Source organism: Phodopus roborovskii, unplaced genomic scaffold (assembly GCF_943737965.1).
Source record: "Phodopus roborovskii unplaced genomic scaffold, PHOROB, whole genome shotgun sequence".
NCBI classification, from domain to species: domain Eukaryota; kingdom Metazoa; phylum Chordata; class Mammalia; order Rodentia; family Cricetidae; genus Phodopus; species Phodopus roborovskii.
In genome coordinates this window covers 21,470,395-21,484,206 of record NW_026126409.1, presented here as the reverse complement: position 1 = coordinate 21,484,206, position 13,812 = coordinate 21,470,395, and the positions used below count along the sequence as shown (strand labels likewise).

Genomic DNA, 13,812 nt, shown 5'->3' with positions numbered 1-13,812 from the left:
ACTTTGGAGTCTCAGCAGACAATATGAAAATACCCAAGACAAAGATTGTACTTAGCTATCCACCTAATAAATAGTTCATTTCTAAGATTTATCTGTTAACCACTTAGAATGGTCTGATAAAGGAACAGTGCCACAAATAGAGGAACTCTTCTTGTCTGTAGCTGCTCTTCCCTCAGTATTCCTCACCTGTTTATCTAGAGAGCATTGTAGAAATTTCATTTCTTAAAGTACATTTCTTAACATTATGTATTTGAATGAAAAATGAGAGGAGGGGAGCCAGGTGTGCAGAAGGTAACCTAATTGTCATTCATTGTCTTTATCTATATTGCCTATCATGTTCCATCTTATCGTGTGTGTGTGTGTGTGTGTGTGTGTGTGTGTGTGTGTGTGTGTGTGTGTGTGTGTGTGTGTGTCTTATGGGGATAAAATAACCCTTTCACAGTAGCAAAATTACAGTTATGAAGTAGCAACAGAAGTATTTTTTATGGTTGGGGATCACCGCAACACGAGGAACTGTTAAAAGTAAGTAAGAGAGTGTGTGTATTTGTGTGCGTGTGTGTGTGTGTATACATGCACTCAGTCCAGAGTGTGTGTGTGTGTGTGTGTGTGTGTGTGTGTGTGTGTGTGTGTGTGTGTGTGTATACATGCACTCAGTCCAGCCACAGCTCATGTGTAGAGGTTAGTGGACAATTTGGGACAATAGGGAACAAATTTTCACTTTGGAACCCTGGAATCAGACTTGGGCTGTCAGCTATCTCCCCAGCTCCATATGTACCTTTTTACTTTTCGCCATCTGGGAACAAATGAAATCATTTGAATGAATGCATGCTTAATCTTTATAAATAAATAGCTATCTCCATTACCCCAAAAGCAGTTAAGGAAACCTGTTGGTAAAAGTTTTTTTAAGCTAAAAAGAAACAAGGATAACCCACACTTGTGGTTTTTCTGCGTGTGATTAGATACAACTTAAATCTGCTCTATATTCTAAAGAATTAGTAAGAAAATGAAATTATAAACAGTGGCAAAAACTTTATAGCATATGTCATAGACAGTGAGTTAATATTTGATATTTCTCACTCATGTTAGGGTTTTGTAGGAACTAGAAGCCTCAAATAAGGTAAAAAGAAAAAAGTGGGGAAAAATGTCTTTAGAACAAATTACAGAATGTGCCCATCCTTTAATTGAAATTTTGCTTTTCTGATAAATGATCTTAGGGAAATAGCCAACAACATACACAAAGGTATTTTATAAAGCTGTTCAATGTTAAAATATTAAAAGCTTGAAATGTATCATCTAAATAAGTAATGATTGATTTATATATTTTAGTACTTATACTTTAAAATTTTTGTGATAATAATATTAAAAGATTGTGGAATTCTAAGTGTAACTAGCAAATGCCAGTACAAAATGTACTGTTTTGAGAAACAAATATTTGTTCATATGTATATATACACAGAATAAGAAGGTTGTGTTTCAGCAACAGTCACTTTTCACTATACAGTTACAGAGTTATGTTCATAGTTTAAATAAGAAGGGAAAGAGGATTTGGAATTTTTTTCATCCTTTGTCATGAAACACAGAAACTGTTTCTTCAGACTTTACGTTCTAGAAGGAATTTAGTTCCTAACGGTGATATCTTTTGCATTTATAAAGGCACTGAATTAGTTACAGCTTCATAGTTTTTCATTTGTATCCTATGTATTGATACTCCAACTTTATATAGCTGGATCATGATTCATGTAGTATCTTAACTAGATAATCAGCTTTTATTTTTCTCATTTAGAGAGAAACTTATTCGTCTTCAGCATGAAAATAAGATGTTAAAAATTAATCAAGAGGGTTCAGACAATGAGAAAATTGCCTTACTGCAGAGCCTTCTAGATGATGCAAACCTACGCAAGAATGAACTGGAGACGGAGAACAGGTAGCGTGTTCAGGTGGAGTGGCCAGCCACAGCTTTTCCCTTTGTGCTTTCATTTTGGTATTTTTAAAGAAAGGCTTGGGATTTATTTGAAAATAATTATATGTTAGTATAGTTTTTGTTTTTTTTTTAATTATAATATGACCACAACATTTCTTCTTTTTCCTCCCTCCAAATCCTTTACCTCCTACTCTCCTTCACATTCATGACCTCTTTTTCACTAATTATTGCTACATATTCCTAAATGTAATCTGCTCAGTGTGTGTAATGTTACTTGTGTGTATGTTTCCAGGGCTGAACATTTGTCACTGTACAACCAATTGGTGTGCTTTTCCCTGAAGAGCCACCTCTCCCATTCCCAGCTTTACTTAGTTGCCTGTAGATTTTTGTCTAAGGTTGAGTCCCTGTGGACTTTTCCCCACCCACTTTGGTATGTCCATTGGTATTGTCTTTGTTCAGCTATTATATTTCTTTTTTTTTAATTATTTAATCTGTTTGTTTGACACAGGGTCCCACTATATATATTCCTGGCTAGCCTGGAACTCAAAAGAGCTCTGCCTGCCTGTACTAGTACTAAAGCAAAAAAAAAAAAAAAAAGTAAAGGATTAAAAAATATCTGATGCAGAGTTGGAGAGATGGCTCAGTGGTTAAGAACACTGACTACTGCTCTTCCAGAGGACTGGGTTTATTTCCCAGTACATAGCAGCTCACAACTGTCTGTAGCTCCAGTTCCAGAGGACCTAACATGCTCACACAGACATACATACATGAAGGTCAAACACCAGTGCACATAAAATAAAAATAAATAAGTCATTTGAAAAAAATATCTGGTGCACTTGTACTTTTTCACAGCAATTACAGTTCATAGTTGATGAACTCTTTTCACAAGCTAAAGTTTGAAAGGATCTGCTTGTGTGGAGTTGAAATGGTAAAGTATTTTTTCCTTCATTTATCATTTGTCATGACCTCAAAAGGAAATTTTTCCTCTCAAGGGCAATTTAGTTATTTTGAATATTTTAACTATGTTAGATTAACCAAGAAAAAAAAAATGCATTTCTGCTTTTAAGTTTTCCATGTCTTAATGTTACACAGTTTTTCAGAGTCAGTTATTATAAAATTTGCAAATTGTTGTTTTTTGTTTGTTTTTCAAGACAGGGTTTCTCTGTAGCCCTGGCAGTCCTGGAACTTGAGCTGTAGACCAGGCTGGCCTTGAACTCAGAGATCCTCCTGTCTCTGTCTCCTGAGTGCTGAGATTAAAGGTATATGCCACCATACCTGGCTTGAGAAACTTTTTTGTTTTTTTTCAAAACAGTATTTCTCTGTGTAGCTTTGAAGGCTCTTCTGGAACTCACTCTGTAGACCAGGCTGCCCTCGAACTCACAGAGATCCGCCTTCCTCTGCCTCCCAAGTGCTGGAATTAAAGGTGTGTGACACCTACCCCTGCAGGAAACATTTCTTAACTAACAAATGTAATAGTGTTTTCCTTTCATTTTCTTTCTTTCTTTTTTAAAATAATTTATTTTTATTTTATGTGCATTGTTTTTATTTGTTTGTTTATTTTTTGCCTGAATGTATATCTCTGTAAGGGTGTCAGGTCCCAGGGAACTAGAGTTAAAGACAATTTCGAGCTGCAATGGTGGGTACTGGGACTTTAATCCAGGTCCTCTGGAAGAGCAGTCAAGGGGTGTTAACCCCTTTTTTTTCTTACGAACGAGTTAATTTTCTGTTTATTCTTGTAATTATTAACACACGTTAATTCGCACGTTTGTGGGTTTCACTCTTGCCTTTGCATACTTAGATATACCATGTTTTTACCATGTCTGTTTTCAGATTCTCTACTACCCATCCCACCCTACCGCTGCCACACATGCATGTCCCTTGGACCTTTCCTAGTCCTTAACAGAAGTCTCTATTCTACTTTCTGGTTTGTTTGGTTTTGTTTGTTTGTTTTTTGGTGTTTTTTCCCCCTTAGTTTCCAAATATGAGAGAAAACATACTTTTCTTTTTGTGGATACCTTTTTTTTTTTTAGAAATTTAACATGATGTTCACCAATTCCATCCTACAAATGACAAAATTTCATTATTTTTCATGTTTGAGTAAAATGTGTATTTATTCAGTGGTTTTTTATCCATTCATCTTATTGGTGGGCACCTATGCTATTATCATTACCTAGCTTTGTGAAAGTGCTATGATAAACATACATATGCAAGTGTCTCAGTTGTGTATTGGCTTTGACTCTTGTGTGTGTGCACATGAATGGCATAGAAAGTTTGAATAAAAAATTGTTTTTAGTTTACCGATTTCCATAGCTGATTTGCTAGTTTACACCTGTTTGTTTTTTTATGTCTTTGCCCGTATTTGGGCTGGAAAGATGAGTAGTTAAGATTATTGGCTGTCCTCCCAGAGAGTCTGGGTTTGATTTCAGAACCCACATGATGGCTCACAACGATCTATAATCTCTTTGGGCCTCTGCAGGCACTGTATACATGTGATGCACAGATATTCATTAAGGCAGAACACCCATAAAATCAAATTAATAAATAACTTTTAAAATAAAATATTTGCCAACATTTGCTATTTGGGGACTTGCTGTTTTTTAATGATTTGCTTACTTGATTTTGGTTAAGTTTTTTTTATAATCAGTGCATATTAATTCTTGCCATATGAGTAGCTGACAGTATCTTTCTCATTCTGTACATTCTCTATTCACTATATTTTATTTGATACACTTGAACTTGACAGTTCTTTACTTTTGTTTCCTGAACTGTTGGATTCTTCTTAAGGAAATTATTGCCTATGTAATGATCTTATCACGTTTTTGTATAATACCTTTGAAATTTTAAATATTAGGGTCTTTTTTAATTGATTTGTGTACACATAAGGTGAGAGGTATGGATCTAGTTTCATTCTTCCATGTGCAGATACTTATTTTTCTGGAACCATTAGTTTAAAAAGTTGTCTTTGTTTCTAGGTATTTTGAAGTTTTTTGAAGAATTGATTGACTGAACATGCGTTTCTGAAACCTCTTACACATTGTTGGCTCGGTCTGGCTTTACCTCAATACTATATTTTTGTTGTTAGGACTCTCTGGTGGCTTTAAAATCAAGTGAGTGATGCCACCAGCATTAGTCTTTTTATTTGTATAGACAATGTCATTAGAATTTTGATGGGAATTGCATTAAATCTGTAGTTGTTTTGGCAACATTAATTCCCCCAGTCAATCAAATGGAAGCTCTTTCTGTCCTCTGTTAATCCTCTTCAGTTTCTATCAAGTAATTTTCACACTAGAGGTCAGTCACATTTTTGGTTAGGTTTATTCCTTGAAATGTTTTGGTTTTGGTTTGAGTTTATTGTTGTGGTTGTTTTTGTTGTTTGATTTTTGGATTGTGGGGCTTTTGTGGCAGTTGTTGGAATTGCTTCTCTGGGTTCTTTCTGAGACAGTTCACCATTGACGTATAGAGTAGCTACTACTGGCAGGGCTCTGTGGTTCACTGTTTTAATCTTGTTCCTCAGTAGGCCTAGAGGCAGGCAGATCTCTCAGAGTTCAAACCAACTTGATACACATGAGGAATTCCAGGCCAGCAAGGTCTACATAGTCAGACCCTATCTAGGAAAAGAAAAGCTACTATATTTTTGTATATTGATTTTGTATCCTGCTAGCTAACTGGTTTTTTTAATTAGTTTTAAAGTTTTTATTTTTGATAATCTCTTTAGAATTTTCTTTGTATAGTATCTTGTCATCTATAGAAATAATTTGTTTCCCTCCTATCCTAGCAAAGTTATTTGGAACTCTGAGGTATTATGTAGCAAATAATAAGTATGTTAATCTGCCAGACAGTCTATTAAACTTGCCTTTTGTAACTGTTACAGCAATATTAGCTCCATCTTAAAACTGGAAGATGAAGCCAAAGAATATTTAATAGTTTTCAGTTAGCAGATTTAAAAATTAAACCCCAGACCTTTTAGCTATCAAAGTGTACAGTGGCATTGTAGATTTTTAAAAAGTAGGGAAGGAGAAAGGGAAAATGAAAGTGAGGTTGTGTTGTGCTGTGTTGTATTGTTTTGACACAGGCTCATTATGTATGCCAGGCTAATCTCAAGCTGTGTGGCAGAGGATGCTCTTAAGCTTCTGAGTTTCTGGCCTCTACCCCCCCCCCCAGTGTTGGGTTTATAAAGTACTGGGGATGGAGCCTACTGCTTCAAGCATCTATGCATGCGCTCTACCAACTGAGCTACATGTCCAGCCCAAAAGTAAAAATTTAAATATAAAAAGTAATATGCAAAGTAATCTTTACTTATGACACTGTGAATGCGCTACTGCAATTATGCAAATCCTACTACAACCTGAGTTCTGAGTCTGCCACTAATGCTTTCAGCGAAATCAGTATAATAGACCAAGGGGAACTGGTATATGTAGAGAATTAATGTGTGTTTGCTTTGCAGGCTGGTGAATCAAAGGCTTCTAGAAGTACAGTCACAAGTAGAAGAACTGCAGAAATCTTTGCAGGATCAAGGCTCAAAAGCAGAAGATGTAAGTTTTGATGTGTACCAACCATGCTCCAAATGGTTCACAACTAAGAAAACCTATACTTTTGATACTTTCTAAAACAAATTTATATGTGAGTTGTGCAGGCTGGTGCTCGCCATGTACATATATCTACTCCACAGCCCACCTGTAGCAGTCAGAGGACTGGATCCAGGTCGTTAGACCTGGTGATAAATGTCTTGACCAGTGAACCATCTGTCAGGCACATCTTCAAGTTTTTTTTTTTTTTTTTTTTTTTTGTGAGGATATCTAACAGTTTAGCAATATACTGGTTATAGATAAGAAATAACTGTTTTCCTTTTCACTAGCATTCCTTATTTAAAAGCCATGTTTTAATTGACTCCTAAGTTTACTTGTATTTATCAGGCAAGATATTACAAGAACTTCTACATCTTAAATGTGTTCCAGTCAGAGGGAAGTAAAAGGTTTCCCCCCCTCAGGCCAAAACAAAACATGTAAAGACATGCCCAAGAAGAAAATTTTAATATAAAGTTGGTATTTAAGAAGATAATGCCATCTCTAGTACCTATCATCTCTGAGTCTGTGAATCCACACTGACTTTTTATAATCTTTTAGCATTCTGCATGCCTCTGTCATAGCTCTCCTCTGCTATTAGCACATTCTCACTGGAAAACAGTACCTGTGCTGAGCTTAGAATAATGATTTACATCATGTCTGTCCACTAGTCACCTTTCACAGTGTGTAGGATACCTAGTAGACATCTCTGTCAACAGTAAATAAATTCTAATTGGTAAATCCTTTATATTGAATAAAGTATACACAATAAAACTAAAGCACAAAAATACTTAAGAACAGTGTAAAGAATAGGGAAATTAAATGTTAATAAATCAGTCTTGTTTTCTGTCACCAGTACAGTCTTCTATAATCTCAGACATTTGTGGTAAACTTTCTGGAGTGCTTTCATTGACGCAGTCAGTTGGAAAAATCACTTCCAGCCTTAGGTGAAAAGGACAGAGAGTTAAGTAAATTGTTTTTAATGCTTGGGAATATTAAATATAAAAGCCCTTGAGGCCTCAAGCTTAGTTTTGTAAGTTTCTCTACACTTATATCTTGTTGAGATTGCCAGTGTGCCCTTCTAATTCATGATTTATTTCTTAGTGAGTTAGTAATAGTTTTAGTTTCTCAGCTCAGTTCACAACTACTGCCATTTTTAACAACCATACGCCTTTATGTATGGAGCTAGTTAAAATGCCAAGTCTTTCTTTTGTTCTTTTTCTTTTTTACTTTTTAAAAAATTTATGGTTCTGGGTTTCAAATCAAGTGTTCTACCAATGAGCCATACCGCTAGCCCAATGTCATGATTTTTAAAAAATCAAACAAAACATGTTTAAATGGTAAATCTCAAAGAAATGAAATTAGTGCACTGAAATAATAGTCTACTTAACAGGGTCTTAGAGATGAGCCATAGGATGTAGTATTTCTTAATTCATTGACATCTCTAGATCCCTTTAACCAAAATAAATATAAGTTCATTTGGGTCTTGAAAACTTTGAGGTGACTGTTGTGTATTTGTTTTGGTTGAAAGGGGAAAATGGGGTAGTGCACCACAGGTAAGCCTGGTGAGTGGTCAGACTAACTAAATGTAGTAAGGACCATTGTCTGTGGTTCTCTTGCTTAATTAAAACATTAAGGAGTTGTTTTTTAAAGTGACTTGAACAGCCTAGTTAGTTATTACTGTGATAAATCTAATTAAACATAATATGGGCAATTGCTGTGTAGGGGATTATATTTCAGAGGTAACATTCCAGCCCTATCAAATACTTGCATAAACTGTTCACCCTTTAACTGCCTAAATAGTAATAAGATATCTAGCTCTAATCTAAGCAAAATTTCCTTCCGTGGTCTCTGCAGATAAGATTCAGGTGGAAATTTTTCTGTTTTGAAGACTCCTGATTTCTTAGAGAAATAATTAGTTTAGTTCAGGGTATGTAGTCTTACCCCATCAGATTTTTTATATTTTTCCATTATTTTTCTCCTCAATAATCTATAAAGTTGTATCTCAGGAGTGTGATGCATAGAACAACCTCTAGACTGGATTCATCCCCTCTTCAGAAGAAAATTACTGCCTTTTCTGTTATCAAAACAGTCTTTTCTTATAACCTTAGATCAGAACATGATGGTTTGCACATCTTTATTATTATTTTTATGTCATTTATTTTTAGCATGGAAGCAGAAATGCATTGTTATATCCAGTCATATGGATAATTTGAGCTAGCCACAGTATATAAAACTTCAGAGAACAAGACAGGATGAGGAGGCCATAGAAGAAAGAAAAAATGTACAATTCTGAAAAAATTGCATATCTTTTACTTCTGTTCATGAATTACTAAATCGTTCCTTCTCTTGGCTGCTGTGTTTGCTTCATACTAATATGTCCTCTCTGTCTCTTGGCATGGTTTCTGCTCAAGGCTATTGTAAGTATGGCTTCCTATTCATTTCCATATATTAGCAGTTTTTAGATTGTATGCTTTATATGATACTGTAGTCAGTGATACTGAAATTGTGAAGTAAGACTTGTATGAAAACTGAATATTCTAATACTTGCTTTATAAGTATATGTTCTTTACAATTAAAATTCTTAAAAGTATATCCAAATCTTAATGGAGATGTCTCGCCCCTTTTTTTTTCACTTGTGCTCTGCCCCTTATAATTAGTTCATTGATATAACTGATTTTAATACAAGCTTCCTTTTATAATCTAGTGTTCTCCAGCCACACATTTTGATAATTATAGTCTTCTATTTGGAGAGGCACTGTAACATAGAACACATGGAAAGGGATCTCTGCCCAATTGGACTTTAATTTTCATTGTGTTACTTAAGGCACTAAATGTGCTTGGGCTTCAGCTTCCTCAGTTGTACAGAGGATTAATATTACAGTTGTGAGGTTTACACAGTGTATGTAACAGGCTTTCATGCAGTGTCTGGCATATTAGCCTTGTATTTAGTTACTTTACTTTGTAATTGGTTGAGATCTAATCAAAACATTAAGAACTTTTAATATTTCCATTTCATCCTCTTAGCACAAAGAGAACAAATAATAATGACTTTAAAACAAATATAAAGATTAAAAGGTTATTATCTTTTAATAATATATCTTACTTTTCTAAACCTTGCTTTTAATAAGATATCTTATTAACGGTATTGTATAATATCTTATTTGAAGAATGCTTAATTACCGCCTTTTCTGTTGTCAAAACAGTCTTATAACCTTAGGTCAGAGCATGATGGTTTGCACATTTTTATTATTTTTATGTCATTTGTTTTTAACATGGAAGAGGAAATGAATTGTTATATCTGTCATATGGATAATTTGAGCTAACCACAGTATATAAAATATCAGAGAATGAGACAGGATGAGGAAGCCAAAGAAGAAAGAAAACATGTACAATTCTGAAAAAAAATTGCATATCTTTTACTTCTGTTATAAGATATAAATAAAATCTTTAGTAAGATACTGAGTGAAAGAAAGGATATTTTCTTTCTCTAGGTTTGGGGAAAATAGTGGTAGAGGATGTTGGTCTATTTACAGTTATGATACTGAGAAAGATGTGAGTTTGAAATATTCCAAAGCTATGTTATCACATAATTCAAAATCCGGTATTAATTTTTATCCATATAAGGGTTAAACTGAAACTTGGTGGTCCTTTGTTAAGTATCTTTATTACTTATTTTATGTAAGCTTCAACTTCCTGCTTTCCAGGAAGTTAAAACCTTTTAAAAAAAACAACTTCGTTGTCAACATCTTAACATCTTTCCCTTTATATTTCCCATGCCATCAAACAATTACTTGTTGTCAGCTAAATATGGCAATGAATCTGGGACTTTATTATAATGCAAAGAAAGCAGTGTAAGAAAAATCTGTTATTGTTAGGTTACTAATTTGATACTGAGTCCAGGAATATTTGGATCTCTACATAAGGAGCATTGAAATCCATTTCCCTGTGTATAAATTGAGAATTATCTAGTTTCTGTGTGTTTCTTACTGACTGCTCTCACTTCTGGGCTGCTCTCTTCTTTTGTTGAAGAGGAATAAACTGAGGAGCATTGGGTTTTGAGCTCTTTGACCAAAGAAATTACTGAGAGCTTACTCCAAGTTATTTACTATATATTCTTTCAATTTTACAAAATAATATGTTAGTTAAAATGTTGAATGAGCTAATTTTTTTATTTTCCATTTTCAGTCAGTTCTTCTAAAAAAGAAGCTTGAAGAACATCTGTAAGTAGACAACTTGCTGAGGCCACATTACAGAACAGAAGCACTTTGTGTTATGGGTACTGAGGGTGCAGGCAGTAGCATAAGTCGTCCTTGAAGGTACAGCAAAGTACCACTTGTTAGTACTGTCTACAGGACCATTTCTATCCAAATCCCACACATCAATTCAGTGATTGTGAGTGGGCCATGGTGACTCACACCTGCAACCCAGAGACTGAGGCAGGAGAATTACTCTTGGTTTCAGGCCAATTTGGGCAACAGTGTGAGACTCTGTCTTAGAAAGCACTTCTTAGAAAGAAAGGAATATGAGATGCTAAATCAAAAACCACAGCCTTTTTCTGTGACAGGCCAGATAGACAGTAATTATTTTAGGCTGTGTGAGTCTTGGCCTCTGTTGCAGCCACTTAGCTCTAAAAGCAGCGATAGACACATTAAAACTAGTTAGGACTGTGCTGCAGTAGAACTTAACAGATGCGAACAGGTCCCCCACTGCCTGCCCCTGACAGGTTGCAGTTTGCTAGGCAGCCATTCTTCTCTATAAGTAAAGTATTTTAAAAATACATAGTTTTACTAGTTCTTTGAGAATTTCATATAATGTATTTTAATCATATTCACAACCACCACTCTTTACCCTAACACCTTCTCCCTACCCCACTACTTCATGTCCTTTTTGTTGGTCTTTGGTTTGTTCGTTTGCTTTTAAGAATACACTATCTGGAAGCAGATGTCCTGGTCCTCTGACTCTTACAATCTTTGCACCTCCATTTCTCCATGTTCCCTGAGCCTTAGGTGTATGTGTTATAGCTATATCAACGTTTTAAAGTAGAGTGCTTGTCCATACCATATTTTCAAATAAACCTTTGAATTACAGTCATCTTAGTAAGACTTTTTAACTTAAAAGATGAAATAAACATCTTAAACAGTAACTTGATTTCTCTTGAAGAAATCTTCATCTCTAGCTGAAGTTAACTGTATTAGGATATTTAGTGATTTTTCTCATACTTGCCAGCATTGAGTGTGGGGTGGCTATGAATTAGTAGATGCTGAAATGTCATGTTAAAGTACACATTCTTGGCCCCAGAGACAAAAATTTGACTTTTCCTCCATGATTGCAAAGATACTCAAATTTCTGAAAGTTTGACGTATGTTATCTAAATTCTTTAATATATTGGATATGATAGACTTCCAGCCACTGAGATTTCTAGAAAGTCTAATAAGATTCTTAGTGTTCTAGAACAATGCTACTTTCCAACCTTTGTAAGTTTACCCAGAATGAGAACGTAGCATCAAATCTTGTACCTTTGTATTTTCCTGTCTGACAAAAACTGAATACTTCAGATTCATAAATCTACTCTTTAACCATTGTTAAGTATTCAGTTGTTTACATGTTTAAAATCTTCAGATAGGATCTTTTAGTGAAGATGGAGCCTGTTTCTTATGTCTGTTTATAAACATCATATGCATCAGGAGAACACCTAAAAATTTGGACAGTGTTACTTCTGGGAACATGTGTGATTTCTAAAGTTTTGGTGGGTCATTGTGACTAGTTATTTTGTTTACTATGTATATGATAGACCTTCAAAAATAATTTACTGGAAAAGAAAAGGATTCAGGAGTGGTAGTACACACCTTTATTCCCAGCACTTGGGAGGCAGAGGTACATGGGTCTCTGAGTTCAAGGCCAGCCTGGTCTACAGAGTGAGGTCCAGGTCAACCAGAGTTACACAATAAGACCCTGAACCTAAAAAAAGGCAAGGAGGAGTTTACTACAGTATAATGCTTTTTAAAAAAAAGTCAGAAGTAGACATAACAAATTGCTCAGTTATTATTAGTAGTTTTTTAGCCACCTGTCTAACACATATTATATAATGCCACACTGAATAATTTAAAGGAAGAATTATACATCACATTATTATAAAAATTTTACAAGAGAAAAAGTTGTTTCTCCTTATTCTTTTTTATATTGGAATATAACTTTTATATAGTAACTTACATATCCAATTTCCTAAGTACAGATTGTGAATATTTATGTCCATATATATATAATCTAAGTCAGCATTTAATAGAATTCACCCTTTTTCCTCCTAGTTGATTGACTACCTTTCTGTATTAGCCACAAGTGCAATCTTCATCACCTTTTGTTAGTTTCAATGCTGTATTTGTCATAAACAGAATCATAAACTCCTTTGTCCTGCATTAATTTGTGAGGCCTGTTCATATGTTTGTATGTCTCTGTATGTTTGTAATGCTCTTTCTGTTAGTCTTTGTTTTTTCTCAATTTGCCTTTGGTGACAAGATTTTGCATTGAAAAAGCTTTTCTGAGATTGAAGCTTAATTTCTTTAATATCCTTATTCTTAAAAACATGAAGATCCTCATACATGTTTTATGTAAAAGAAATTTTTGTTTCAAACCAAAAGAAATAGATTTTGCCTTTTTTAAAACTTTAATCCATTTACCTTTGTTTCATAGTACTTGTGTGCAAGGCAAGTGTATTTTAAATATAGTGATTTTTTTTTTAGTTCAAAATGATAAAAGGATACAGAAACAAGGGCTGAACATGTACTCAGAGGTGGAGAACGGGTATAGCATATATGAGGCTCTAAATTGGATCTCCAGAACAGGAAAGAAGAGCAGAAATGATGATATAGTCATATATTTCATTGCAGAGAGAAGCTGCATGAAGCCAACAATGAATTACAGAAAAAAAGAGCCATTATTGAAGATCTTGAGCCAAGATTTAACAACAGCTGTGAGTTTTTCCTAATAACATCATTAGCCATACACTGTTCTGTAGATAATCAGTTTTTGTAACTTGTTTTGTTTATTTGTTTGGTTAGTTGGTTGTTTTTTCAAGACAAGGTTTCTTTGTGAAACACCCTTAACTGTCCTGGAACTCTCTCTGTAGACCAGGCTGGCCTCAAACTCACAAAGATCTGCCTGCCTCTGCCTCCAAAGTGCTGGGATTAAATGCATGGGCCACCACTGCCCAGCTAATTTGTTTCTTTTTTAAATAGGCTTTTTAGCTATATAGCAATAAAGAATTTCCCTTAAGGGGCTGGAGAAGATGACTTAGTGGTTAAGAATACTTGATGCTCTTATAGAAGATAA

The 13,812-nt window shown here is 34.7% G+C and overlaps 1 protein-coding gene across 1 annotated transcript in view; it reads left to right on the top strand.

Moving 5' to 3' along the window:
- Hook3 (hook microtubule tethering protein 3) overlaps positions 1–13,812 on the top strand; it is an 85,757-nt gene that overhangs the window by 62,587 nt on the left and 9,358 nt on the right. Inside the window, exons 15-18 of the mRNA XM_051182196.1 lie at positions 1,784–1,924; positions 6,366–6,453; positions 10,672–10,706; positions 13,371–13,453. Of these exons, the coding sequence (XP_051038153.1) occupies positions 1,784–1,924; positions 6,366–6,453; positions 10,672–10,706; positions 13,371–13,453 (347 nt within the window). The remainder of the gene's footprint in view (positions 1–1,783; positions 1,925–6,365; positions 6,454–10,671; positions 10,707–13,370; positions 13,454–13,812) is intronic.